Source organism: Schistocerca gregaria, chromosome 5, assembly GCF_023897955.1.
Source record: "Schistocerca gregaria isolate iqSchGreg1 chromosome 5, iqSchGreg1.2, whole genome shotgun sequence".
Taxonomy (NCBI): Eukaryota; Metazoa; Arthropoda; class Insecta; order Orthoptera; family Acrididae; genus Schistocerca; species Schistocerca gregaria.
Genome location: NC_064924.1, coordinates 454,437,916 through 454,464,505, shown reverse-complemented (window position 1 = coordinate 454,464,505; position 26,590 = coordinate 454,437,916). Strand labels below are relative to the sequence as shown.

At 41.5% G+C, this 26,590-nt stretch overlaps 1 protein-coding gene across 1 annotated transcript; it reads left to right on the top strand.

The window, feature by feature from the left end:
* Positions 1–7,432: 7,432 nt before the first annotated feature.
* LOC126272826 (uncharacterized) lies at positions 7,433–18,931 on the top strand. The gene is made up of 4 exons (XM_049976023.1): positions 7,433–7,493; positions 11,879–12,061; positions 14,260–14,503; positions 18,513–18,931. The coding sequence occupies exons 1-4, from the start codon at positions 7,479–7,481 to the stop codon at positions 18,617–18,619; spliced, it is 549 nt and encodes a 182-aa protein (XP_049831980.1). The 5' UTR covers positions 7,433–7,478; the 3' UTR covers positions 18,620–18,931.
* The last annotated feature ends 7,659 nt before the right edge of the window (positions 18,932–26,590 follow it).

The window sequence follows — 26,590 nt, the reverse complement described above, 5'->3', positions numbered from 1 at the left end:
AGAATCCTAATTTCTGTGTAAGAAGTACTATTTTTTATAGCTGCATTACTGTTTCCAAGAAGGGAATTACTATCGTCCATAGAACGTACTCTCGGTATTCTGGTATTATGATTTTCTCGGAGGTCTTTAGTTCATTAACTGTAATGGTAAATCTGTCATTTTTCATCCGCGTCACGTGCGCCAACCACTTTTCTCTGTAACTTTTCTCTGTAACTCTCTTGAGAGAATCAGTAATCCGAAGAAAACGTTGTGTAGCACCTCACTCAGCGACCGACAGGCAGCGACTGACGCACTGGAAGACGGGGACACAATTCATGGATGAGCATAAGGTTCCCTTCATTTACTTGTACAGTTGCGCCGGCCGTTGTGGCCGAGAGTTTCTAGGCGCTTCAGTCTGGAAGCGCTCGAGCACTACGGTCGCAGGTTAGAATCCTGCCTCTGGCATGGATGTGTGTGATGTCCTTAGGTTAATTAGGTTTAAGTCGTACTAATTTCTAGGGGACTGATGACGTCAGATGTTAAGTCTCACAGTGCTCAGAGCCATTTGAACCATTTTGTCATTAACTGTCGGTCACGTCTTGTTATAACTTGAACTCTGATCTGGAAACAGCTTATAACGGTAATTATCTGCGTTTGAAAGCCAGTTTAGATTACACGAACACATTCATACCAGTGTATTGTCGAAGGGGAGGCAGCAAGGTGGACAGCGTCAGCGAAGTAACCCGTTGTGGCAAATTACGCAGGGAGAATAACTATTCTTTAGCATTTTTAGTTATTCTGGGATACGAGTTGATTGAACGGATAAGGCAGACTCTCAAGCTGATTTTACCACAAAACAAATAACGAATACAAGACGGTATTACGTAGTTTGTGCTACCGACGACACTCTCCACTGTGAATGCTAAATTGCCCTGAAGTTACTTGTATAAAAGAACGAAAAACTCGCATGATTTTGTTAGATGAGAGATCCCGAGAAGCTGTTACACCGCCAAATCGAAAAATGGTTTTCGTCCCGCCCGCAGAATGATAAACCCCCTCCCACCCCCACCCACATTTAACGTAGTGTAAGAGAGTTTGAGCCAAGGATACCTGTCCACTGTAGGTGACTATAATGGGTGTGTGCATTGTGTTGTGTCATGTTGGTGTTTTATGAAGATGAGAGAAGTGGCAGTTGGGAACGCAGTGCCAACAACAATGCATATTCTTCACAAGTAGCACCGTAATTAACATCCATTTCCGACGGTCGGATCATAGTGTTATTTGCCGTCGCTTCATGAAACACTACAGGGAGATCTGGAATTACAGCTGCACTGTTTGCACATAGTCAGGAACTTTACGCCACCACCTCCCCTTCTCTTACTGGGAAAAATTTCTTCCGCCACCAGCACTGGAAGCAGGTTACCTGCGAGTCGAGAGCTAGCACGCAGGCTTACGTTAGACGACTCGGCTGTGGAGGCGATGTATAACGAAACCACTTACCAAATACAAATAATTAGCGAGTTATAATGTTTCAGGGTCGCTTTTAATAATCAGTCACTACTCATCCTCGGACACTATTTCTTTAAACAACTGACGCCCTTTACTTTTGTAACGAATGTCATATTGAGGGCAACATTATGGAAATGGAAGAGGACGTAGACGAAGATGAAACGGGAGATACGGTACTGTGTAAAGAATTTGACAGAGCACTGAAAAACCTAAGTCGAAATAAGGCCCCGGGAGTCGACAACATTCCTTAGAACTACTGATAGCCGCGGGAGAGCCAGCCATGATAAAACTCTTTCATCCGATCGGCAAGATGTATGAGACAGAGGAAATACTCTCAGACTTTAAAAAGAATGTAATAATTCCAATCCCAAAGAAAACAGGTGTTGACAGATGTGAAAATTACCGAATTATCAGTCTAATAAGTCACAGTTGCAAAATACTAACACGAATTTTGTACCGACGAATGGACAAACTGGTAAAAACCGACTTCGGGGAAGATCAGTTTTGATTCGCTAGAATATTGGAACACGCGAGGCAATAGTGACCCTACGACTTATCTGAGAAGGTAGATTAAGGAAAGGCAAAACAGAGGGAACGAAAGACTATTTACAATTTGTACAGAAACCAGATGGCAGTTATAATAGTCGAGGGGCATGAAAGGGAATCAGTGGTTGAGAATGAGGTGAGACAGGGTTGTTGCCGATCCCCGATGTTGTACAATCTGTATATTGAGCAAGCAGTAAAGGAAACGAAACAAAAGTCCGGAGTAGGAATTAAAATCCATGGAGAAGAAATAAAAACTTTGAGGTTCGCCGAGGACATTGTAATTCTGTCTGCAAAGGACATGGATGAGCAGTTGAACGGAATGGACAGTGTCTTCAAAGGAGAATATAAGATGAACACCAACAAAAGCAAAACGAAGGTAACGGAATGTAGTCGAATTAAATCGGCTGATGCTGTGGGAATTAGATTAAGAAATGAGACACTTAAAGTAGCAAATGAGTTTTTATATTTGGGGGCAAAATAACTGATGATGGTCGAATTAGAGAGGATATAAAATGTAGACTGGCAATGGCAAGGAAAGCGTTTCTGAAGAAGAGAATTTCGTTAACATCGAGTATAGATTTAAATGTCAGGAAGTCGTTTCTGAAAGTATTTGTCTGGAGTGTAGACATGTTTGGAAGTGTAACACGAGCTATAAATAGTTTAGACAAGAACAGAATAGAAGCTATTTAAATGTGGTGCTACAGAAGAATGCTGAAGATTAGATGGATAGATCACATAACTAATGAGGAGGTATTGAATAGAATTGGGAGACGATGAATTTGTGACACAACTTGACCAGAAGAAAGGATCGGTTGGTAGGACATATTCTGAGGGGCTCGAGAGGGGTGGCCTATCTGCCAGCACCAGGTTTCATCCTCTCTCCCCTTCTGTCATCAACACCATGCAATACAAACATAGCACTGTACTACACATGCATCCATTACACTCACCTACACTGAACAGATACACATACGACACAACTCTCAGAATGCTGCAAGGAAAGAGACCAATGTGCGCGGAGGAAGAACACTCTTTCCTCGTGGGATATACAGGGTGTTTCAAAAATGACCGGTATATTTGAAACGGCAATAAAAACTAAACGAGCAGCGATAGAAATACACCGTTTGTTGCAATATGCTTGGGACAACAGTACATTAACAGGCGGACAAACTTTCGAAATTACAGTAGTTACAATTGTCAACAACAGATGGCGCTGCAAGTGATGTGAAAGATATAGAAGACAACGCAGTCTGTGGGTGCACCATTCTGTAGGTCGTCTTTCTGCTGTAAGCGTGTGCTGTTCACAACGTGCAAGTGTGCTGTGGACAACATGGTTTATTCCTTAGAACAGAGGATTTTTCTGGTGTTGGAATTCCACCGCCTAGAACACAGTGTTGTTGCAACAAGACGAAGTTTTCAACGGAGGTTTAATGTAACCAAAGGACCGAAAAGCGATACAATAAAGGACCTGTTTGAAAAATTTCAACGGACTGGGAACGTGACGGATGTACGTGCTGGAAAGGTAGGGCGCCCGAGGAAGGCAACCACAGAGGCCAACGCGCAGCTAGTGCAGCAGGTGATCCAACAGCGGCCTCGGGTTTCCGTTCGCCGTGTTGTAGCTGCGGTCCAAATGACGCCAACGTCTACCTATCGTCTCATGCGCCAGAGTTTACACCTCTATCCATACAACATTCAAACGCGGCAACCCCTCAGCGCTGCTACCATTGCTGCACGAGAGACATTCGCTAACGATATAGTGCACAGGATTGATGATGGCGATATGCATGTGGGCAGCATTTGGTTTACTGACGAAGCTTATTTTTACCTGGACGGCTTCGTCAATAAATAGAACTGGCGCATATGGGGAACCGAAAAGCCCCATGTTGCAGTCCCATCGTCCCTGCATCCTCAAAAAGTACTGGTCTGGGCCGTCATTTCTTCCAAAGGAATCATTGGCCCATTTTTCAGATCCGAAACGATTACTGCATCACGCTATCTGGACATTCTTCGTGAATTTGTGGAGGTACAAACTGTCTTAGACGACACTGCGAACACCTCGTGGTTTATGCAAGATGTTGCCCGGCCACATCGCACGGCCGACGTCTTTAGTTTCCTGAATGAATATTTCGATGATCGTGTGATTGCTTTGGGTTATCCGAAACATACAGGAGGCGGCGTGGATTGGCCTCCCTATTCGTCAGACATGAACCCCTGTGACTTCTTTCTGTGGGGACACTTGAAAGACCAGGTGTACCGCCAGAATCCAGAAACAATTGAACAGCTGAAGCAGTACATCGCATCTGCATGTGAAGCCATTCCGCCAGACACGTTGGCAAAGGTTTCGGGTAATTTCATTCAGAGACTACGCCATATTATTGGTACGCATGGTGGATATGTGGAAAATATCGTACTATAGAGTTTCCCAGACCGCAGCGCCATCTGTTGTTGACAATTGTAACCACTGTAATTTCGAAAGTTTGTCTGCCTGAAAATGTACTGTTGTCCCAAGCATATTGCAACAAACGGTGTATTTCTATCGGTGCTCGTTTAGTTTGTATTGCCGTTTCAAATATACCGGTCATTTTTGAAACACCCTGTACCAGCCAACAGTGCCATACGATATGATTTTCCTACTAAATACAAGATATATAAAAATTTTCGCAATACAAAATTGACTGGAAGAGAAAGCCTTCTCAAAATGAAAACTGGTAATAAATTAATCAGCTACCAGTAAATACGAGCTACACGTACACTTTATGCTGGAGAAATGACGCACGTCTTCAGAAGCGATCTGCGAGTATCAAGATGGAAGTTGGTGCTGGGAAGTGTGTGCTTACCAGCCAGAATGAATCTGCTGTTAAAACAAGTTACTATACATAAGTGGTATCTTCAAAGAGAGTAACTTCAACAACGGGAAAAAGGAAGAAAAGAGAGGGAAGAGACAATTCAACAGGTAAGAGAATATTTCGAAAAAGGTTTAATACGGACATAGTTTTGATCATTCAAAAATTATTCAGTTTCTTTTTAAAAATTAAGAAAAATTTCGAGCTCTTCAAATGTTTTCAAATTGCATGCTTTGGGAACATAATGATGTATACAGATATGATGATGTTAAACGTCCTAAATTACGTCCGCACATTTTTTCCTAGAAAAGCTGTTCATATTATCATTGCCAAAGGAAGAGTTTTGAAATAGACCAATGGACTATGAAATTGACCAGCAAGAGGTCTAGTTTCGAAAAAAATAGTTGTTTGAAAATAAGCAGGGTAATTAAGAAAAACTTAGTAATTTCAGGGAAAATTAAAATGAGCGAACAGCTTCTACTAGCTACAGAAATGAAATCGAAATAAATATCAAAACACAGCCTAAATTGAAACTTCTCTGCTCCCTCTTGATCCACAGAGTGACAACTAAATATCTTGAAATAAACTGACCGTAAAAATAATAAAAAAATGCAAGTGAAAGTTAATGGTAGTGATGATAGCGCAGGGGATATGCGTCAGTATTCCTGCTGACCATCTACTAACCACCCCTCGAGCGTGGCTGGGATCTGGGGTCAACGTTGTATTTTCAAATGGAAATCCTCATTTTTAATCCATATTCGGTTTCTATGCAAAAAATACGCACGGTTTACTCCGTTGTTTTCGATTCGTTGTAGATGGCATTGTAATCGACAAATATCAAGTGTGCCCTTTTTTGCATTTAAGAATCGACGCATCTTGATCTACATTTCATTTACGATGTAAATGTAAACATTTGTTTTCTATCAGTTGAAATTTGTGTCCGAAACGTACTTTCGTGCTGTATATTTGACTGTACAGCACAATATTATTAGTCGTTTCAATGTCAGGTTAGAAGCTACGTTTAGAGTGATCAAGGAACAACGATGTGGATGTAATAATTTCTTTGTTCCCATAAAATCAAAATGAAGCACCCAAGTGGTGAGAGCCAAGGGGACAGCACCCAAATAGTTAGAGGCAAGGAGATGCATCGAAATCAAGCACCTCAAATGGTAAGAGGCAAGCGGGACTCACCGAAATCAAGCACCCCAACGGCGAGTGACAGGAGGATTCATCGATATCAAGCATCCCCGTCGAAACAGAGAACTAATACATCAACATCGTTGTTCCTGGATCACGCTAAACGTAGCTTCAAACTAGACACTGAAATGGCTAACCATATTGTACTGTGCAATCAAATGTGAAACACTAAAATAAATTTCGAACATAAAAATCAACCGCTAGAACATAAAAGTTTATAGTTGCATCGTAGAAGAAATGTAGAATCAGATCCATCGGTTCTAAATCAGAAAAACAGCCATACCACGAATGATAAACAATGGGGTGAGTAAACCAAACGTAGTTTTTGTGGAATAATCCAAACGTGCAATAAAAATGGGAGACAGCGATTTCACATCTGAAAATATAAAGTTGGCAGCGGCCACGCTGCTGGGGTTGTTAGGAGGTGACCATTTGTTACACAGACAGATGTTTCTTTTAATAATATTAACTTTTCACCTATAACATTTTTTTCGAGTTATGCGTCGTTTTCGAGACCTGTAGTCGTCTCAAGTTAGATCAAACACCCTCTATGTACTCTTGATAATAATACAATACCGATCGATATTTAAGTATATTGCGTTACATGCTTTCTATACAAGACATGAAAATAAAAAAAAATTTAAAAAGCCGCTTATTATTGGTGAAATATTTTATTAATGTGAGAAATAAAATAGATTACATAAAGATTTTACGAGCCTTTGAAAGATGCTGGAAATCATGGAAGCAAATGAAGTGCCCATTGAAAGTTTAAAGTTCAATGTCGAACTCAGAATCTAGGAATTTTAAGGAGTGCTGGAGGATATTTATCTGGCGGGATTCCACTTAGAGGCTCTTTGCGTCAGTAAGTTATGAGCATCTTAGTTGCTGTACATAATTGCGAACATCATTCAGAAAGCGGGTCAAATATTTCTCTAATCTATTTTGTTTCTCAATTTTTGACAAATGATTTCATGAAAGATTTGTCTGGCTCTTTTTGATTTTTTACAAAGCAGAAGCATAAGCTGTTCTGTTACTACCTGTTTTACAGTCTTCCCTAAAGCGGAAATCAAAAGAGCTTCCCGTTTGGCCTATTCAAAATCTCAGACAGGAGCCACATTTAATGTTAGACGCAGCTGACGTCGAGTACTGATCGAAGTGATTTGTGCCTTAAGAGGAGCTGTGAGAGGCGGGCACAGTGGTGGCGAGGTAGCGAGCGCACGTGTCAGCGCGCTACCCCGGAGGCGCGGCTTCTACCCCCGGCCGGGTTTCGACACCGTGGCGGCGGGCGTGATCTGATGGTCCGGTGGCCACGGCGCGCGCCTATAAAAGCGCCGCCTCTGCTGGTCAGGGGCACCAGTGCGCCCCGCTCCACCACAAGAGTCACCGCTCCTCACCTGCTCCACAATGAGAACCGACAAGGTGAGCCGCTGCCGCCGCACCGTACCTCTCACGTCATACGGCGCTCGTCTTTCTAGCTATCGAGCAGTATCACTAGGAACAGAAATTCTTTTCCCTTACCACGTAAAAATCATCAAGTTGACCCCCATGAACCGGATCATCAAACATCTACATCTACATCCATACTCCGCAAGCCACCTGACGGTGTGTGGCGGAGGATACCTTGAGTACCTCTATCGGTTCTCCCTTCTATTTCAGTCTCGTATCGTTCGTGGAAAGAACGACTGTCGGTATGCCTCTGTGTAGGCTCTAATCTCTCTAATTTTATCCTGATGGTCTCTTCGCGAGATATACGTAGGAGGGAGCAATATACTGCTTGACTCTTCGGTGAAGGTATGTTCTCGAAACTTCAACAAAAGCTCGTACCGTGCTACTGAGCGTCTCTCCTGCAGAGTCTTCCACTGGAGTTTATCTATCATCTCCGTAACGCTTTCCCGATCCTGTGACGAAGCGCACTGCTCTCCGTTGCATCTTCTCTCTCTCTTCTATGAACCCTATCTGGTACAGATCCCACACTGCTGAGCAGTATTCAAGCAGCTGGCGAACAAGCGTACTGTAACCTACTTCCTTTGTTTTCGGATTGCATTTCCTTAGGATTCTTCCAATGAATCTCAGTCTGACATGTGCTTTACCGACGATCAACTTTATATGATCGTTCCATTTTAAATCACTCCTAATGCGTACTCCCAGATAATTTATGGCATTAACTGCTTCCAGTTGCTGACCTGCTAAATTGTAGCTAAATGATAAAGGATCTTTCTTTCTGTGTATTCGCAGCACATTACACTTCTCTACATTGAGATTCAGTTGCCATTCTCTGCACCATGCGTCAATTCGCTGCAGATCCTCCTGCATTTCAGAACAATTTTACATGTACCACAGCATCATCCGCAAAAAGCTTCAGTGATGTATATTCTGAATGGCAACTGTCCTAAAACACTCCCATGCGGCACACCTGAAATCACTCTTACTTCGGAAGACTTCTGTCCATTGAGAATGACGGCTGCGTTCTGTTGTCTAGGAACTCTTCAATCTAATCACACAATAGGTCCGATAGTCCACATTTAGCTGGCTTTGACGTCTAAATCTGAATGTTACATATGACGACCGAAGGCCAATGAAACTTTCATTTTGAGCTTCCATTTTAGCCGCTGATTTCAGATTTTGTCAAAATCTTAAAGACTACAAGCAACTCTGGACGCATCTCCTTCAGTTACAACCAGTCCTTCTGTCAGAATTGTTTAAAAATGTTTTCACTGGTGAATACCACAAACAGTATACCTACATCTATATTTACATATCTACACACATACTACCCAAGAGTGCTGCGTGGTGGAGAATACACTGTACCGCTACTAAACATTTCCTTTTCTGTTCCATTCGTAGACAGGGAGAGGGAAAATCGACTGTCTATATGCCTCCATACGAACCCTTAATCTCGCTAAATCTCGTCTTCATGGTCCTTACGCGAGATATGCTCTGATGACATTAGAATCGTTCTGCGGTCAGCCTCAGATGCCGGTTCCCTTAATTTTCCCAATAGTCCTTCTAGAAAAGAACGTCCCCTTCCCTCTAGTGATTTTCCATCCAGTGATTTCCCCATTTGAGTTCTCGATGCATCTCTGTAGCGTGTTTTTCGAACCTACCGGTAACAGATCTAGCAACACGCCTCTGAATTACTTCGATGTATCCCTTAAATCCGACCTGATGCAGATCCCAAATACTAGAATAGTACGCAACAATGGGTCGCACTAGACTCCTACATGTGGTCTCCTTTACAGATGGACCACATCTTCCTAAAATTCTCCCAATAAACCGGAGTCGGCCATCTGCCTTCATTACTAAAGTCCTTACATGCTCATTCTATTTCATATTGCTGTGCAACGTTTCGCCCAGACGACTTGACTGTGTCAAGCAGCTCTCTAGCAATACCGTACCCGAACATTATAGGTTTCTTCTTCCTACTCATCCGCATTAGCTTACAGTTTTCCACATTTAGAGCTAGCTGTCAATCACCACAGCAACTAGAAAGTTTGTCTAAGTCGTCTTGTATCCTCCTGCGGTCATTCAAAGACGACACCCTTCCACGTACCATAGCATCATCCGCAAACAGCTGCAGACTGCTGCTTAGCCTTTCCGGTCCTATCACACTTCACTGGGGTGTTCCTGATGATACCCTTGTCTCTGATGAACACTCGCGGTAGAGGACAACGTTCAAATGGTTCAAATGGCTCTGAGCACTATGGGACTTAACTGCTGAGGTCATCAGTCCCCTAGAACTTAGAACTACTTAAACCTAACTAACCTAAGGACATCACACACATCTGTGCCCCAGGCAGGATTCGAACCAGCGACAGTAGTGGGTCGCGCGGTTCCAGACTGAAGCGCCTAGAACCGCTCGGCCACTCTGGCCGGCGAGAACAACGTACTGGGTTCTGCAACTTAAAACAATTACAGACGAAAATGCTGTGCGTTGTTTCCGTAGCAACATTACTTCTTTTTTGGGCGCTTTACTTTGTTCTTGAGCACGTTACAATTTTTGCTATTTCGGTATCAAAATTAGTGACGAAGACTGACGAGGATACGAAATAGCGACTGACAATATTTTCTAAAAAAAGAGAATTCCGTTACCAGCTTTCACCTCTTAGCAATTGTTCAAAATTCAGCCTTATATGGAAATGAAACGTTGACGATATACGGTGGAGAGAAGAGAAGAATACAAACGTTTGAAATTTTATGTTGCAGATGACTGCTGAGGATTAGGCAGATCGAATAACTAATGTGGAGGTACTCAGTTATGTTTGGGAGAAAAGAGCTTTATGGCATAAGCAGACTAAAATGAAGGTATGGACTGATAGGACATACCACTCTTCAGTGTGTGAATGGAATCGCAAGTGGTGGTAAGGAAAATAAATCTAACAATTTCGTGGAACTCAAACCCCTGAAAGTTGTAAAATTTATTGCGAAAATCCTTCGATGAATATTTGATTGGTGATCGTAATTTTCTATTGAATAATTTGAGCAAATACGACTAGTGAATGGTTGGTCCCTAGAAGTTAACGCAGTCCTCCTTTACAAAAATCCAACATTTCACTATGGCGCATGATTGTGTGCTATTAACTAAAACTTTAATAAATAGATAATTTGCGCAGTACTGCTGGGGGATTAGAGCTGTCTCAGTGATCCAATGGACATTGACTTTCAAGTGACATTCATTCAGTTTAGCACTTCAATTTTACGTTTACTTTTTTAAGTTAACTAGTGGAGATAGGAATTAGTGCACTGTGTAGTACACTGGCGTACCTTTCAAGTCATACAGCGCTCGTCTTTCTAACTGACGAGAAAGTTTTAGACTCACTAGGATCAATACCAGTGGCACAACGCAGTGCATATTTGATGTAGCACTCCAGTTCTGTGTTGCCCTCACTACGTTGAGTTTCGATACGCCTTTGCAAGCCACGTTTTTTTCTTGAATACAAAAATATACGATGTACTAAACTAAGAGCTACCAGTTAAAGGAGCCATACTAGTTTGGCAGCGAAACAAAGATGTCACCGCCGGTCGAGTAACCTCGATTCGTGTCGATTCAGCCACCGCTCCGAGTGTCTACAAGAAGTGCGACAATAATAGGCAGCAGTACCTACGCAGAGACGAAGAGGCTTGCACAGCAGAGATTAGATTGCAGAGCAGCCCGCATCCAGCCTTCGCATTGCAGACTGCAAACAGCAACATTGCGTCCACGGCTGAATTAGCAGGTCGTAGGGCACATTAAAATTCCTCCGCAACCGAGGTGCTAAGGCACGCTTGCGATGCGGCGCCTGACTCGGAAGTAAGCTGGTTCGAATCACTGCGGTAAAATATTTTCATTGCCAGTATATGGCCGGTGGGGGAGCAGAGGCGGTGGCGTAAAGTACCTGAACATCAGATTTTGTGCCAGTTTACTGGCTTACATGCCACACCAATTCACAGTGTCTCATCAAGTGAGGGAATGTGATATTTTGGATGGTGGTCTGTCCGTCGGATGGGGAGTTCAAGGTCGGCCGACCCCGTGGTGCTACTAGAGGGGGATGGGCTACGTGCTGGCGCCGGGTTTCACCCCCTCCCTTCTTATTATCCATAACAACACAAACCCAACACTGCACTGTACTACAAGCTCTAATCATAACCATCCACTAGAAACAGATACACGCTTGACACTTCGTAACAGATCGGAGGAAGGCAAAGGCAAACCATCTCCACAAGGACCTTTGCCTTGAACGGCGACGCAGGATTCCTGCATCTGGTCATTCCATGAGTACGGGACATCTTTGAGGAAAAATAATGGTCACTGTGGACTGTGTGAGCAGGTGGGAGCTCTGGCTGCGCTGCTGCTGTGCGGCCTGGCAGCTGCTGAGGTGGGCTACGGCAGGGGACCAGCCGGAGGCTTTGGAGGCGGCGCTGGCGGCGGCGGAGGCTTCGGAGGCGGCGGCTTCGGAGGCGGCGGCGGCTTCGGTGGTGGCGGCGGCGGTGGTTTCGGAGACGGCGGTCCGGTACGTCATACAGTGCAGCTACTGGCCTTGGCAGAGAACGCTGTGAAATAAATGACTGAATTTTTGAAAGACATAATGTCATGTCCAGTGTTCTTAATTCGAACGACTACCCATTCTGAAGTGCAGTTCTGTGATAATGTTTTACTTGAGCAGATGTCAAAATATTTGAAAATATCTGACACGTATATATCGAGCATTTGTCCTAAGAGTCTAACTACTGTTCATCACAAGTTTCGGCAAAGCCAAGAGTCAAAAGAAACCGTCGCTTTGTTTCCCATTACATAGAAATCTATTTTGGAAGTGGAATTTTACGGACGCATTCGACAGAGCGATCCTAAGTTAGTGTAGTGCGAATTTCGTTTTGTAGGCATGTATTAACGTCGGCAGTAAAACACGAAGAATAACTAATACTCCAGAGCTGAATCGCGTGTCACCCTACCACGATGCAGCAACGCTACTCAGTCGCTGTTGGAGTGCTGATTATTCGTCCATTTTTGCTGTCGCCGTTAACACTTAACCGATAAAACTAAAATCGCGCTAGACTAATTTGGGGCTGCTCTATCGATTAGGCACATAAAATGTAGCTTTAGATATCACTTTCTTTGTGATTCGAGCCAACGACGTAGACGCTGTGGTAACGCCGGTTCCCGTCAGATCACTGAAGTTAAGCGCTGTGGGGCTAGGCTAGCAATTGGATGCATGACCATCCAGTCTGCCGAGCGGGGTGCACTCAGCCCTTGTGAGGCAAACTGAGGAGCTACTTGATTGAGAAGTAGCGGCTCCGATCTCGGAAACTGACATACGGCAAGGAGAAAGGTGTGCTGACCTTTCGCATTCGCGTTCAGTGACGCCTGTCGTCTGAGGATGACACGACGGTCGGTCGGTACCGTTGGGCGTTCGTGACCAGTTCGGGTGTAGTTTAGTTCTTTGTAATGGCAAACAAACTGACGCTTTACGTTGACATTGAGAGTCGCATGAAACATGTATTAAGCAGTATTTGTTTGGGTCGACTCCATATACAAATTCCAAAAACGGAACTGCAAATGTCTTTCGAAGCACAATAGAAAATACACCTAACGACTCTTCGGAGAGACACTCTGTGCATCGTCGTCAGTTAAAAAATTTTGACATGTGCTCAAGTACAACATTTTGGCAGAACTGAATCTGAAGTTAGCCAGAGGTCTGAAACTGCAAAAGGGGATTTTATGAATAAATGGTTTTACAGTCAAAGGCGACCTTGATATCCTTCAAAAACAAGAGACAGCCACGAAAAATTAAATGACTTCTCCATTCAGTTTGCATTCTGCACTGGAGAACACCTGAGTCCATCGCTCTGAAACAGGGCTGAGATATTTTTAAGACATATTTTATGAGACCATCTAAGAAACATGTTCACTTGTCGATAGAAGAAGAGACTTTAGAAAGTACTTGACAGAGTGAACTGTAAGGAATGACTGATGCTTTAATTTCCACCTAAAAACATAAAAACTTTTGTTGTTATAAATTTCTGTTTCTAATGCATAACTTCTTTTACTTAGATAAGCATAACTTCTTTTACTTAGATAATCAAGCAAGCTCCTTGTATGTATGGAGCATTACGTTACTGTCAGCCCCATTGTCTTTGCAGGTATTATTCCCTCAAGAATGAAATATTAGCAAAAAAACTTATTTCCGTAAAATACTACTATGTAGTTCTTCCCCCTTCCCCTCTCAGTCTTTCTTACATTGATCTGCTTTGTATTCCATTTCTCTTGATGCTGCTTCAAGCAAAAACTTCGAAATTTGCAAAGCAAATGAACGATTAACTTTTAATGAATGGATGAAAGAATAACTTGTAATCCAGAGTCATTTTCCTGAGGAGCGTAGTCAATCGCATGAGTGCTGAGGTCTATGTGTGCTGACGTTTCCGTCGATGTGCTGTATTGGAGGAGCACACATGAAATTCATTGCCTAGTTATGCACCTATAGGTAATTTCTTGGCGCTATCTTGTCGAATGTAGACAAGCCTTATAACTTCTTTCCCTGAACCTGTCACGCAAGAGTCGGGATAATCAGCACACGATAGGTTTGTCTCCCCCACCTTTATCCGACCAGGCTAGTGACAGCGGCTCAGACATCAATGAGACCACGGGTTCCCCCTTAATGTTAGGGCCTGAGCCTTCAGTTTCGCAGCGCTCCAGACGGCGTGTTGTCCGCAGGCGCAGCCGTACAGCTTCCAGTACGAGGTGCAGGATCCGTACTACGGCACCGACTTCGGCCAGCAGGAGAGCGGCCAGGGAGGCAACGTGCAGGGCACGTACCGCGTTCGGCTTCCCGACGGTCGCGTGCAGTACGTGCGGTACCGCGCCAGCGACGCCACTGGCTACGTGGCCGACGTGCAATACCAGGGCACGCCCACCTACCCGTCCGGCCCGGGGGCGGGAGGATTCGGAGGGGGAGCAGGTATGTGCGAAATCTCCAGCACTACGTGTGTCCCAAACCTTTACAGGTAAAACATTACAGATCCAAATCGCAATACTCTGAGATAAGCAATCAACGGCTACCACCGATTATTTATTTTACTGCGACTCAAACGACTAACACTTTGCAGCAGTAACTTAGGTCATAGCAAATGTTCAATATATGGCCTTCAGTCTAAATGCATACATGCATAAATTACTGATTTGGTTCAAAATCATTCGAACCTATCACTTCGACACGTTTTTACTGGTAAGTATGGAAATATAGGTCAAGCTGTACTCTGCACACTGTATTTGTCAATGTGTACACTTCAGGGTCTTAACAACTCTACCACAACAAAGGTCAAAAATTAATTATGATTGTAGTGGTGCTCACGCTGCTAAATATTGCATTTTCGGGCAACAACAAAGTTATATTACGTGGCAGGTGTCATTAGAGCACAGTTAATAAAGTAATTTCATGAAATAATGGATAAACTAGGCACTCATCTTTTCGTGTTTCCCACGCTGTTCTCGTTGTGAGCTCATGGCTCAATCGTCGAAAATTAGATAGTGATGATTCCAAGCTCGGATGCAAAGAGGCCTAGGTGTTATTCTGCGATATTCAAAAGTTTTATTGATGCGTTTCATAAACCATTCTTGAAGATTAAACTTTTGCAAGTTAAGACAATGATGATGTAAAAAAGGAATCAATGCTCCGAATTTAAGTTACACTTCTTTTTTATTACTTTTCTCGCAACATCACTTCAGAATATAAAACATACTTCAAAATATCTTCCTCACTGTTAAAGTTCACATTTCATAAACTGACTACAATTTGCGTCTTTTCAACATGACGACCAAGACTTGACTCTCTAATAACCGCTTACGAGCCCAAAAATCAGAGTTACAAGTATGTCAAAGATCGTAGTGACAAAAGAAAGAATACACATAAGAATAATATCATTGCAATATAAACATATCGATGTGTCAAAGTACCTCTACATTAATGAAATCAAATATGAATGTTGTCACAGAAAATGTTAACTATTTTGCAGAAACACAGTAGAATATTGCTGGCATCGAGAGGTTGAGGTGAGGTACCGTAATGGTTACGTAATTCAAGTACCATTACAAGGGGCAATATGGCCGTTGTTTGTTGATGAATCTTCTCTCACACTATCGAATAACACACCCTCAAATCCTATTGTGCTAACGATTCTTTTTCAAGAATCTTGCCCAACTGTCTGTGGGTTGAACGAGGCCACGGATCTACGAGATACCCAATAAGAATAAAATCTGTGGCGACACTTTTCTCAGTACTTTCGTTTGGCTTTTCGGTTGCTCCATCCTGGTGCAATGTGCATTTAAATGGATCCTGAGTGTTTTGTAACTAGTAATGCTCGATCTTTAAACCGAGTCTTGAAAGGAAACGGTGTGGCACAATGCACCGTGGACACATTACAGATTACTGTGTACTGTTTTCAATGTGTCACTGTCCAGCGTCAATGCAGAAATTTGGAAATTTGTGGTAAGGTTCTATGGGACCAGACTGCTGAGGTCATCGTTCCATAGGCTTTTACACACTAACTAATCTAACTTAAACTAACTTACGCTAAGGACAACACACACAAACCCATGCCCGAGGGAGCACTCAAACCTCCGATCATGCAAGGCCCCCTAGACCGCGCAGCTACCCCGCGCGGCGTCAATGCTGAAGTCAGTGGTTTATTATGAAACAAGAGGAGTCTACAGACATGTACTTCACACACATTGCTCACTCAAGAATTCGCATCATCCAATTATTCATGTCCGACCATTGTTTCCTCATCTCAAAATAGTTAGTTTAGCATCCTCCATCCTCTGTATAATTCAGATCCCAGAGACTTGTCACAGCTTCAGTAAGTCTTCATAATTTTTAACTAACATTTAAATAACACAATGGGTTTTGTAAATGAAAATTTTGTGCTCTCAGTAATTTCTTAAGCAAACAGATCATTGATAAATGGAGACACTGAAATGACTGCAGTCACATTGTGTTCGTTAAAAATTTTAATGATCTTAGTCGCAAGAGAATACAGTATGATTACCGGTTTAAGCTGACTGGCAACCATCCTCACATTCATGAAAATAAACGGAAATATTGCCTTTAGGTAAAATATATTTTTATAAAAGTATTAAAAGATAAAAAGTACAAAAAATTACCATGCATACTAAAGAATCGGTAGCTATGTATAATCTTTGGTTTATTTTCTTATATCTACGGAGGGATGTTAATCAATGGAAACCTTTAATCATCATATTGTAATTATATTTTGTTGTGGTAAAGACCGTTAAAATGTTTAACAAATAGTATAAATCTTTGTGTCTCTTACATCTGACGATGTCGTGAGGTCTTAAGACATACTGTATGTATTGATCATGCTCATATCTTCCATAGAGCCAGCTCTCATAGTTCACGGGTAGTAGCAGAATCCACAAACATACACGTCCTAAAAAACGGTGGAGATGCGTTTTCATTACGATTGGTAAAAAATCGAGGTGGGTTTCGCGGGTGTTCAGCCAGGTGACATCGAACAAATGGTGCCACATTTCGGCAAGCTGACGCGTTGTCTTCTACAGGCTTTCCTGATGACATTATCTTCCGCTGGCCGCCGTCTAAAATCACACATTTCGGCCATCATTAACATGTGTATAAGAAAGAATGCCTTTTCAAGATTTTGTTTAGTTTTTACGCTGGTGATACCATATGTGAAAGTAGAAAGAAAACTTCGGCCGTGGAGACTCTTGCATAGTGCAAGAAGGGCGAATCCTATTGAAAAGACCCGGAAAAATTAAAATTGCATCAGGTCGACAGGTGAAATGCTTGAAGTAAATTATTTTAAATTTTCAGTATTTGACCTTCCTATTACAGAACTTATTGCCGAAATCTGTTCACACAGATGTACTGCAACATCTTAGTTATTTTTCAGTGAAGATAAAATTTTCACACTTAACGTTTGAGCATCATCTAAGACATGCTGCCGCGATAACCTCAGTGTCTTACTATGTTAGATCACTTGGAGAATGGACCTGGCGAAGGAGCTTCTAGATTTATTCTTTACGCTCGATTTCGAATCGTGGATGTTTCGGCTACTTTCATTTGATTTCCCCTCTTGCCTTTAAAACTACTTGCATGTGATATTCATTGTTTTCAGGACTCTATGACAAATATTCCATTCGCCGTTGCCCCGTCAGAACATGTTCCACGAATAACATACAGTTTTTCTAAGATCGACTACCTGTTTCTATTCAAGTATTCATCGAGTTCAAAAAATGAAATTCGTGCATCTTCCAACTTATTTACTTAATCCAGATTTCTACAATAATACATTCAAGAACAAAAATGGTGGCTTAGAGAAACATACAGGTAGTTTAGCCTTACCTATTGAATACAACTTGCACTTGTCCAATTAATTAATCCAATACTTCTCTAATACTATGTATTACATTGCTCCCCTTTATTCTCTTTAGGTTATCAATCTATCAAAGTTCATTTACTCCGTCTGTTTTAGTCCGATTTGTTCAGGAGAAAGGCATTTCAAATCCTCACCAGACCGCCCTTATTTAGACTTTCTGAATTTTCCCGTATGTTATCTTGGCCGACTGTTGAGTCGGTTCTTCCAGCATCGTCTCCTTCTTGCTTTTCCATCCTTTCCAACCGATCTCTGTTTGGTCGCTGTCGACACAGTGTGAAATTCCTACGTTAATTCCTATCTTCTTCCAGTAAATTTCCGAATTCGTTCGTTCTTCTCACCTGCATCCTGCTTGATAGACATGCGTACTAAATTCCGCTTAACAAAATTATTTCATTACATTTTTCCAACCTTGCGACATAAAAATGGTATCAGAACCGGTTTCGACTTTATTCCTTTCCGAGGCTGGAAAAATACAACAAAATAATTTTTTATACAAACACAGTGTTCTTGTAGGTATGAATGCCCATTCTAAATATTGTTCGTCGATGGCGACAGGTGGCGGCGGAGGTTTTGGCAGACCCGGAGGCGGCTTCGGTGGTCCTGGAGGCGGAGGTTTCGGAGGCCCTGGCTCCAACACGTACCTCCCACCTGTCGGCAAATAAACAGCCGTCACATGCTGAAGCGACACGGGTACGGCGAGACTTGGAAGACCACAGCCGCAGGGTCCACGCAGCACAGCACCAGTTCCACGTTGGAAGCTTCCACCACCTACAGAGATGCGCTGAAGAGGCGATCAGAATGTGAAATATCACGTTGCGCGCACGGAGCAAAAAGTTTCCACGGTGGATACTCCGTCGACTGTGCTGCGTAACCCACATTAGTCGATAATTTTGTAACTATTAATACTGTTGAAAATGGTTTTATGTATATTTGTACTAGTAACGCAGAAACGGCAATAAACAGTATCGCCAGCACATGTTGCCTTTTGATTTATTTACATTTATCTCATCCTAAGTCGAAACAAGGCATCTGGAGTAGACGACAATCCTTTAGAACTAATGTGATCCTAGCGAGAACATACTACGACAAAACTACTGCGCCTAGTATAAAAGATATAAAAGACAGAAGAAATATCATGAGATTTCAAGAAGAATATACTATTGATGAAAATCTCTCGGGTTTCTAGCCGAATGGCAGCGTTACGGCAACGTCTCGACTAGTGTGGAAGACTTCACCAGAACATGATCAGTATGATGCTCGTCAAAGCGTAGAGTTAACTTAACGCTGCCACCCGTCAGCAAACCCGTGAGCTTTTCATCAATTTGCATGCACACGGAGAGTCTCTGTCCACAAGAATAAACTAGCTCCAATTTCAAAGAAAGCTAGTGGCGATAGGTACGAATATAACAGAATCATCAGTTTAATAAGTCATAGTTGACATGAATTATTTATAAGAGTATAGAAAAACTGGTAGAAGCCGATCAAACGAAGATCTTTTTCTGTTCCGGAATAATGTAGGATATCACGAATATATCTTAGAAGATAGACTTGGAAGACAAACGTTCATTACTTTTTTAGCAGTTGGAGTTAGATTAGAAAATGAAACGCCAAAAGTAACAGAATATTTTCTGTACTTTGGTGGAAAAATAACTGATGCTAGCAGAATCAGAGAGGAAATTAAGTGGAGTTTGGCAAGAGGAAGAAATGGGGATTTGAAAAATTGAAACCTGTTGACGACAAATAAAAATTTAAGTGTTAGAAACTTTTTTCTGAATGTATTTATCTGAGGTTGAGGCTTATGTGGAGAAAACTGGACGAGAATAGAGACTTTTGAAATATGGTGCTACAGAGAATGCAAAAGTTTAAATTGGTGGTTTGGCTAACTAATGAGAAGGTACTGAATCTAATTAGGGAAAAAAGTGATTTGCGGCGCAACTTGACTAAAAGAAGTAATCGGTTGAAGTGAAACATCGTGAGATGTCAAAGAATTGTCAGTTTGGTAACGGAGGGAAGTGGATACTCGTGTGGTGGGAAGACGTGGGCTTATGTTAATAGAGAGAGACAGGAAGAGAGAGAGAGCGAAAGGGAGAGAGAGAGAGAGAGAGAGAGAGAGAGAGAGAGAGAGAGAGAGACCAATGCTTGGCTACAGTGACCAAGTTCAAACGAATGTAGGTTACTGATGTTATGCAGAGATGAAGAGGTTTGCATACGACTCACAAACGTGATGAGCTACAACACATAAGACCACTCTTCTGACTGAAGACCACAACAACAGCAGTGGTAAAAAAGCTTTTGGCTCATCAGTACCAAATATTTTTGAGGGAGTAGTGGTGTGAAAAGAGCCAGAGGACTAGAAGAACAGATGAAGGAAAATCAAATTAAGTGAAATTAAATAACTCAATGGAGAGTTTCAAGTCAGGTAATAGAATTCCCCGATTCCTAAATGTTCTTGAGAAGATTGTAAATTCACATAACTGAAACTACTGTAAAAGAAAATTTGGACGGTTCGTAACGAGTTGGAGGACGTTGATCTGATGTATGACACCAAGTCTATTTTTCTTGTCATAAATGCATTTTTTGAGTTTTAATCTCCTTTAGTTTAATGCGTTTCCTTCATCGTTTCTCCATTAATTGACATCACCAACAGACTGAAATCATATATTATTTAGAAAATACGCATCCGTAGTATTAACATTGAAATGAGTAGAAATCAGGAAGTAACAAGTCCTATGATTATTTGGGATGGTTCCTTCCCAGATGAAATCGTCGTCGAAGGGAAGTTAATTCTTCATAAATCTGAAACGTTGATGATGAAAACTCTATAAAACTGGGCTTTATGTACTGATCCCCTAGACATTGGACTCCATCAACAGCAACGTAATCGAGTCACTTTCAGTCTTCGAACGCCATTGCACGTGCCGCAATTGCCATGCTTATCTCTTTATCATTTTGGTGAAGCCTGTGACTCTACTTACTCCAAACTTATATCGGTAACAGATGCAGTTTCTTTTTCAGAAATTCGGGCACCGTATTTTATTGAGTATTTGTAGTGAATAGAGATTAATTCTGTGGCCAACTGCCAATGAAAGTGTAAGAAGGGAGGTGAACATTAACAATAATACTGCGTGTGCTGCTACAACCAGTACCCAGTATCACATTACAAAAATAAGGACGTAGATTCTGCCTGCCCCATCTCATGACGAGACCGAAAAGGCTCAAAAACTAGTTCATGGAGGGAAAAAAAATATTCGCAAATTACTGGCAGCATTTATCTGTATTTATAATCGATGAACAACTGTATGTGCGCTTCCTAGGTATTTACGAAAATTATCATAAACCGCATAGAAAAAAGTATTGGCTTTTCTATAAGAACAGGGTTACTTTACAAATGAGTAATAACGCATAGAACCATTTACAAGTCTTGAACGAGGAACGGAGGAATGAGTGTGAAATACTACGTCGCCTCACAGGCACTGAGAAAACGTTGTATTTCTTTCGATGAAAGCTGTGCTTAGAACTTTTGAGCTTCCCTTATGCTTCATGACGATAGTGCGAGGTTCAGATTTGAAGAGCAGAGTCGTACAAGGAGATCCCGTATCAACAAAACTAGACGGCGTTTCCAGATCCTTAAACTGGGAAAACAATGAGCGTATGCTTATTAATGGAACATATCCGACGCATCTTTGTTTTGCGGACGTTACTGCATTGTTTGCCTCTGGTACGGATGAAACCGGCTAATAAATGGAATTGAAAGTAGGTGCTGAAATGGGTTACAATTAGACTAAAATAATATGTAGCCGAAACATCAAAAGAAAGAAGCACAAATTAACAGTGAAGTCACAGAACCAGCAGAAGAGATTTCTGAATCTAGGGCATTTGAACATAATGACTGCATGGACAGGAAATGAAACAAGCAGAAGAACATAAATGACCTACAGCACTTTTAATGAACCAAACAAACTCAGATTGGATTAAGCCTGAAGAAGTAAGTTTACAGAAGATACTGCAGTGAGTCATGGACCGTTAAAATTAAAAGCGTTCAAAAACTGATGGTTTCTCAGTGACAACTGGAGAAGTGCATGTTACGATTTGCTGACAGACAGGAAAAGAAAAAATAAATAAAGGGGTCAGGGAAGAGACCTTTGTGGTAGATGTATTTATGGAAATGAAGGTGGCCAGGATGTGTAGCCAAGGGTATGAATTGTAGGGGGACCAATAAGTACTTTGTTAGATTCAAAGGCATAGAAAAGGAGAAGAAAGCGACCGAATGGAATCTGCTTGATATGAGAAAATGTGCAAAATTTTCGATCAAAAAGTAATGCTAAACATTTTTTCTCGACAAATTTATGTTAAAAAAAAAAGCCCGGAATTTGTTGTGGGACATCGCGGAGTACACTAGACTCTCGCTAATCCGGTCCTCAGTAGTCGGGCCTCTCAGTAATCAGGCTCACATCCAAAAACACGTGCACAATGAATTATCGTGCACAACAATGCTCAGTTAAACAATGCTTTATAAAGGATGGTCCATTGATCGTGACTGGGCCAAATATCTCACGAAATAAGAATCAAGCGAAAAAACTACAAAGAACGAAACTTGTCTAGCTTGAAGGGGGAAACCAGATGGAGCTATGTTTGGTCCTCTAGATCGCGCTGCCATAGGTCAAACGGATATCAACTGCGTTTTTTTAAAATAGGAACCCCCATTTTTATTCGTGTAGTATGTAAAGAAATATGAATGTTTTAGTTGGACCACTTTTTTTGCTTTTTTGATAGATGGCACTGTAATAGTCACAAACATATGGCTCACAATTTTAGCCGAACAGTTGGTAGCAGGTAGGTTTTCAAAAATTAAAATACAGAACTTAGGTACGTTAGAACATTTTATTTCGGTTGTTCCAATGTGATACATGTGCCTTTGTGAATTTATCATTTCTGAGAACGTATGCTGTTACAGTGTGACTACCTGTAAATACGTCTTTTGGATGTTGTGTTTGGGAGCCCTCTAATGACTATTTTTACTGGTTTATGAATCCAGTGTCATAAGAGTGGAATCATCTTCCAAGTAACTAACAAATTTGCTATGATAGTCACGGGTCTCAGGCGCAATGTCTATAGCATCTCTTCGTGATATAGCTGACTACGGATAAGGTACAATGCTCTCTAGGTCTTTTGCTGTGTCTTTCCATCTCTTTTGAGTAAACGAAGGACATTTTAGAGTAAAAACGAAGCATTTAGCATTGCACAAAGGACATTTACAAAATTTTGGAGATCACAAAGAAGAACTGCAACAAGAAGACGATCCAAAGAGAGGATGGAGTGCTCTATGAGAGCAACGGTAATGGCAGCTCTACGAAATGAGATCTGGTGAAGCGAGGAAGGTGGAGTTGACGTCAGTGTGGCGAGACGACACGTAGAAACTCTCCTGCAGCATCATCTAATTTTCACCATCAGTTGAAAGCGCAGCAAACTAATAATTGTCAGTCTAATCCTCTAGCTAGGCCTTTTATTATTTCGACGATCAGAGACTCTAATTATATATACACGGCTTTTACAAATTATCTGTCTTATTGGGCGAGATTGGGCGAGTGTAGGCTTCCGTGGCCATCTTTAATAAGACATTACCGGATGTGCGGCTGCGTCGTTAGAAACAACATTACGACGCGCTCATGCACTTGGTAACGTTTTATTGGAGATATCACCTTTATTTTTTTTCTCCTGACTCTAACTCGTTTCATTTTCTATATATGAAAGGCGAATAGACACGTTTATTTTGTTGAAGGTGAGTCTAAATTTGTGTCTGGATTTCGTACTGAGAATTGTTCAGGGGGTTTACTTTTTTTATTTGGCCGAGTGTACTCGAACATATTTCGACGTTCATCGGTTTCATCTACTGACGGGAGTAAGTGCGATGAGCGTTTTGCTAACAGAATTGATCAGCAAAACTAACATCAAATTTATAATCAGCAATCTAGCGGCTGCAGCGCTGCGACTTTTAGACATCCACTACTAATATAGGCTTCCCTAGACTTTTTACAGATTGAGAGGTTCATCAACACCCAACTACGAAGGGCGTTTAATAAGTAACGCAACACATTTTCTTTTTGAAAGCAGGTTGGTTGCATTAAGGTCCCTATACGCCATGTTATGCCCCTATACTTTGGCTACAATGCTCCGTTTAATGCGAAGGCTTTACGCCCCGTTACTGGGAGGGCCTGTATGTCCGCATAATACTACTCTAATGGTCGACGTGGGAACCAACATCTTGCTGCATCAATAACTTCCCCGGTAATCGACGTTCGTCTTCATACATATGTATCCTTGTTCCATAGATCATGAATACGGCATTTGATGTGGAACGTGTCACTTTAAAGTAAGTTTTCTTTACATAAAATAGTTAATTAACTTTTTTTACAGTTAATACCTCGTATCTAAAAATTTATCTCTTGAGTAGAAGGAGTTTTCATTCGGAAATTCTTTTAATTTGCTTTTAAATGTTGGTCGGCTATCTGTCAGACTTATAATGCTATTTGGCAAATTGAAACTTCTTTATTTAAATGAAAGTGGCTAAAAGAAAGAAAGAAAGAAAGATAACCTGACTTCAAATAATTAATTCAAAAGAATGGCCCTGACTAAAAAGAAATCCTAACAATAACCTGTACATTTCATTAAGCACTTACCTAACAAAAATCTTCATTACCTGAACTACTGCAATACAGCGAGCGTCAGTACTGCCAGCTAAATAACAGATTCTAACTACTAAAGCCACTAACTACCAATAGGCATGTGGTTAGCAAAGGAAAGATTTTGTGGCAAACGAAATAATGTATTGTCTTAATAATCTGACATCCAGTTCAGACATGGATATAAATCGTCATTGACATCTAGTACAAGGGTATATAATCATGAATAATATTCAGTCTCCAAGTCCAACATGTACAGATCGTTAACCTAAGCTAACACTTCAGACCTCTACCCTCCATCAATGCTAACTTCTCACATCTAACATCAATCACTGCTGGCTGTTCACCTCCAACTTCCCAACAGTACTTCCATCAGTGCTGGCGACTGACTTCCAACTGCAGACGCCATTAAAAAGGCTACGTTTAGCACCATCAGATATCGGAACTTCATGAAATTATAGGGGCTGAAGCGGAAGTACAGTAGACTCTCGCTAATCCGACTATTTCTAACACATATGGGTGCCGGGTTAGCGGAAGTGCCGGATTGTTATGTGTCTGAAATTTATTTTATTAATTTATTTTGGTTTTTATTTATTTTGAATACATAGGGGATATAGTGTACTGTACTTTATTAAACCAGAGGATACAATTTTAAAACGTAGATGATATACTTGATTAAATCCAAAAATACATGATTTTCAAAGAAAACTTAGTACTTGAGTGTATACTGTACACAATTATACAATGGGGTCACTCAGTATGAAACATGTACCTCATTTTTAACTGTCTCAATGATGATACGCGACGGTGGCACGCTTTATCACGCAACCGCTTTACAAGCAATACACCGGTACTGCATGTATCTGGTTGCTGCATAATGTACTCCAGGAATACCTCAGCAGATTCAGCACTAACAGTGTGAGAAATCTTCATGCTCTCTCCTCCAGTGTACTCTTCGTCATCATTTTCATCATTACTTTCTTCCACGCCTTTAATTATTTCTTCATCTGTTAAAGTTCGTATCACAGTTTTCCACATTCAGCCACTTAGAAACATCTTCATCGTCAATTTCTTCTCCTCCTGGAAATTTGTGGAACATGTCAGTGTACAAATAATTGATAATTTCAACTTGACTGGCGCATCAGTGTCACTCACTACTGGATCCAACTCGGCATCAGTGGATGGCCACAGTTTTCTCCTTGTATCATTATGGTAGCGCTCTCCACTGTATCCCACGATTCGGCTGCTTGGAAAACATCAAGTATGTTAATTGCTTTCCACGCCTTCAGCATAGTTCCGATAGAGTCGTTTTCACTTTCGTTCAGCAAGGAGACGAGAAGTGAATGCCGATAATGACGTTTAATTGATTCCAAAATTCCCTGGTCCATGGGCTGAATTAGGGCTGTCACATTGGGCGGAAGAAAGAGTGCTTGTATACCATCAGACTTTAGAGAAACATCTGAAGGATGACTGAGAGTATTGTCAATTATAAGGATAGCTTTAAATGGAAGCTTTTTCTTCTTTAGCTCTTTTCTCACTGCTGGTACAAACGTTTCATGGAGCCACCGAGAGAATATTTGTCTGTCCATACACGCTATCTTCTGAGCGCCAGAGCATTCATGTCAGTGTGTGGAAAAAAAAAACGTGGATGTTAGATTTTCCAATCATCATAAGCGGTAGTTTATGAGTCCCATTTTCTTTATAACACGCAATTAATGTTGCGCGCTGTTTCTGTTGCTTGTAACCATGACCTTCCTTCTCGTTCTTGGCAACTAATGTTTTTGCAGGAAGCATCTTGTCCAAACCATTGTCAAAGGTGTTAAATATATAAACATTCATCAGTACGTTACAAAGCGGAATCGCGCTGTGTATTACGGCTCACAACCAACTAACTTCATATAGTAAAAAGCCCAGAGAAACTCCAGCCTTCTGCGTTAACTGTGGCGCAAGCCA

Coding starts and splice junctions, on each gene's coding strand:
- LOC126272826 (XM_049976023.1), top strand. Junction 12,062..14,259: donor GTTTCGGAGACGGCGGTCCG/GTACGTCATACA, acceptor TGTTGTCCGCAG/GCGCAGCCGTACAGCTTCCA. Junction 14,504..18,512: donor AGGATTCGGAGGGGGAGCAG/GTATGTGCGAAA, acceptor CGATGGCGACAG/GTGGCGGCGGAGGTTTTGGC.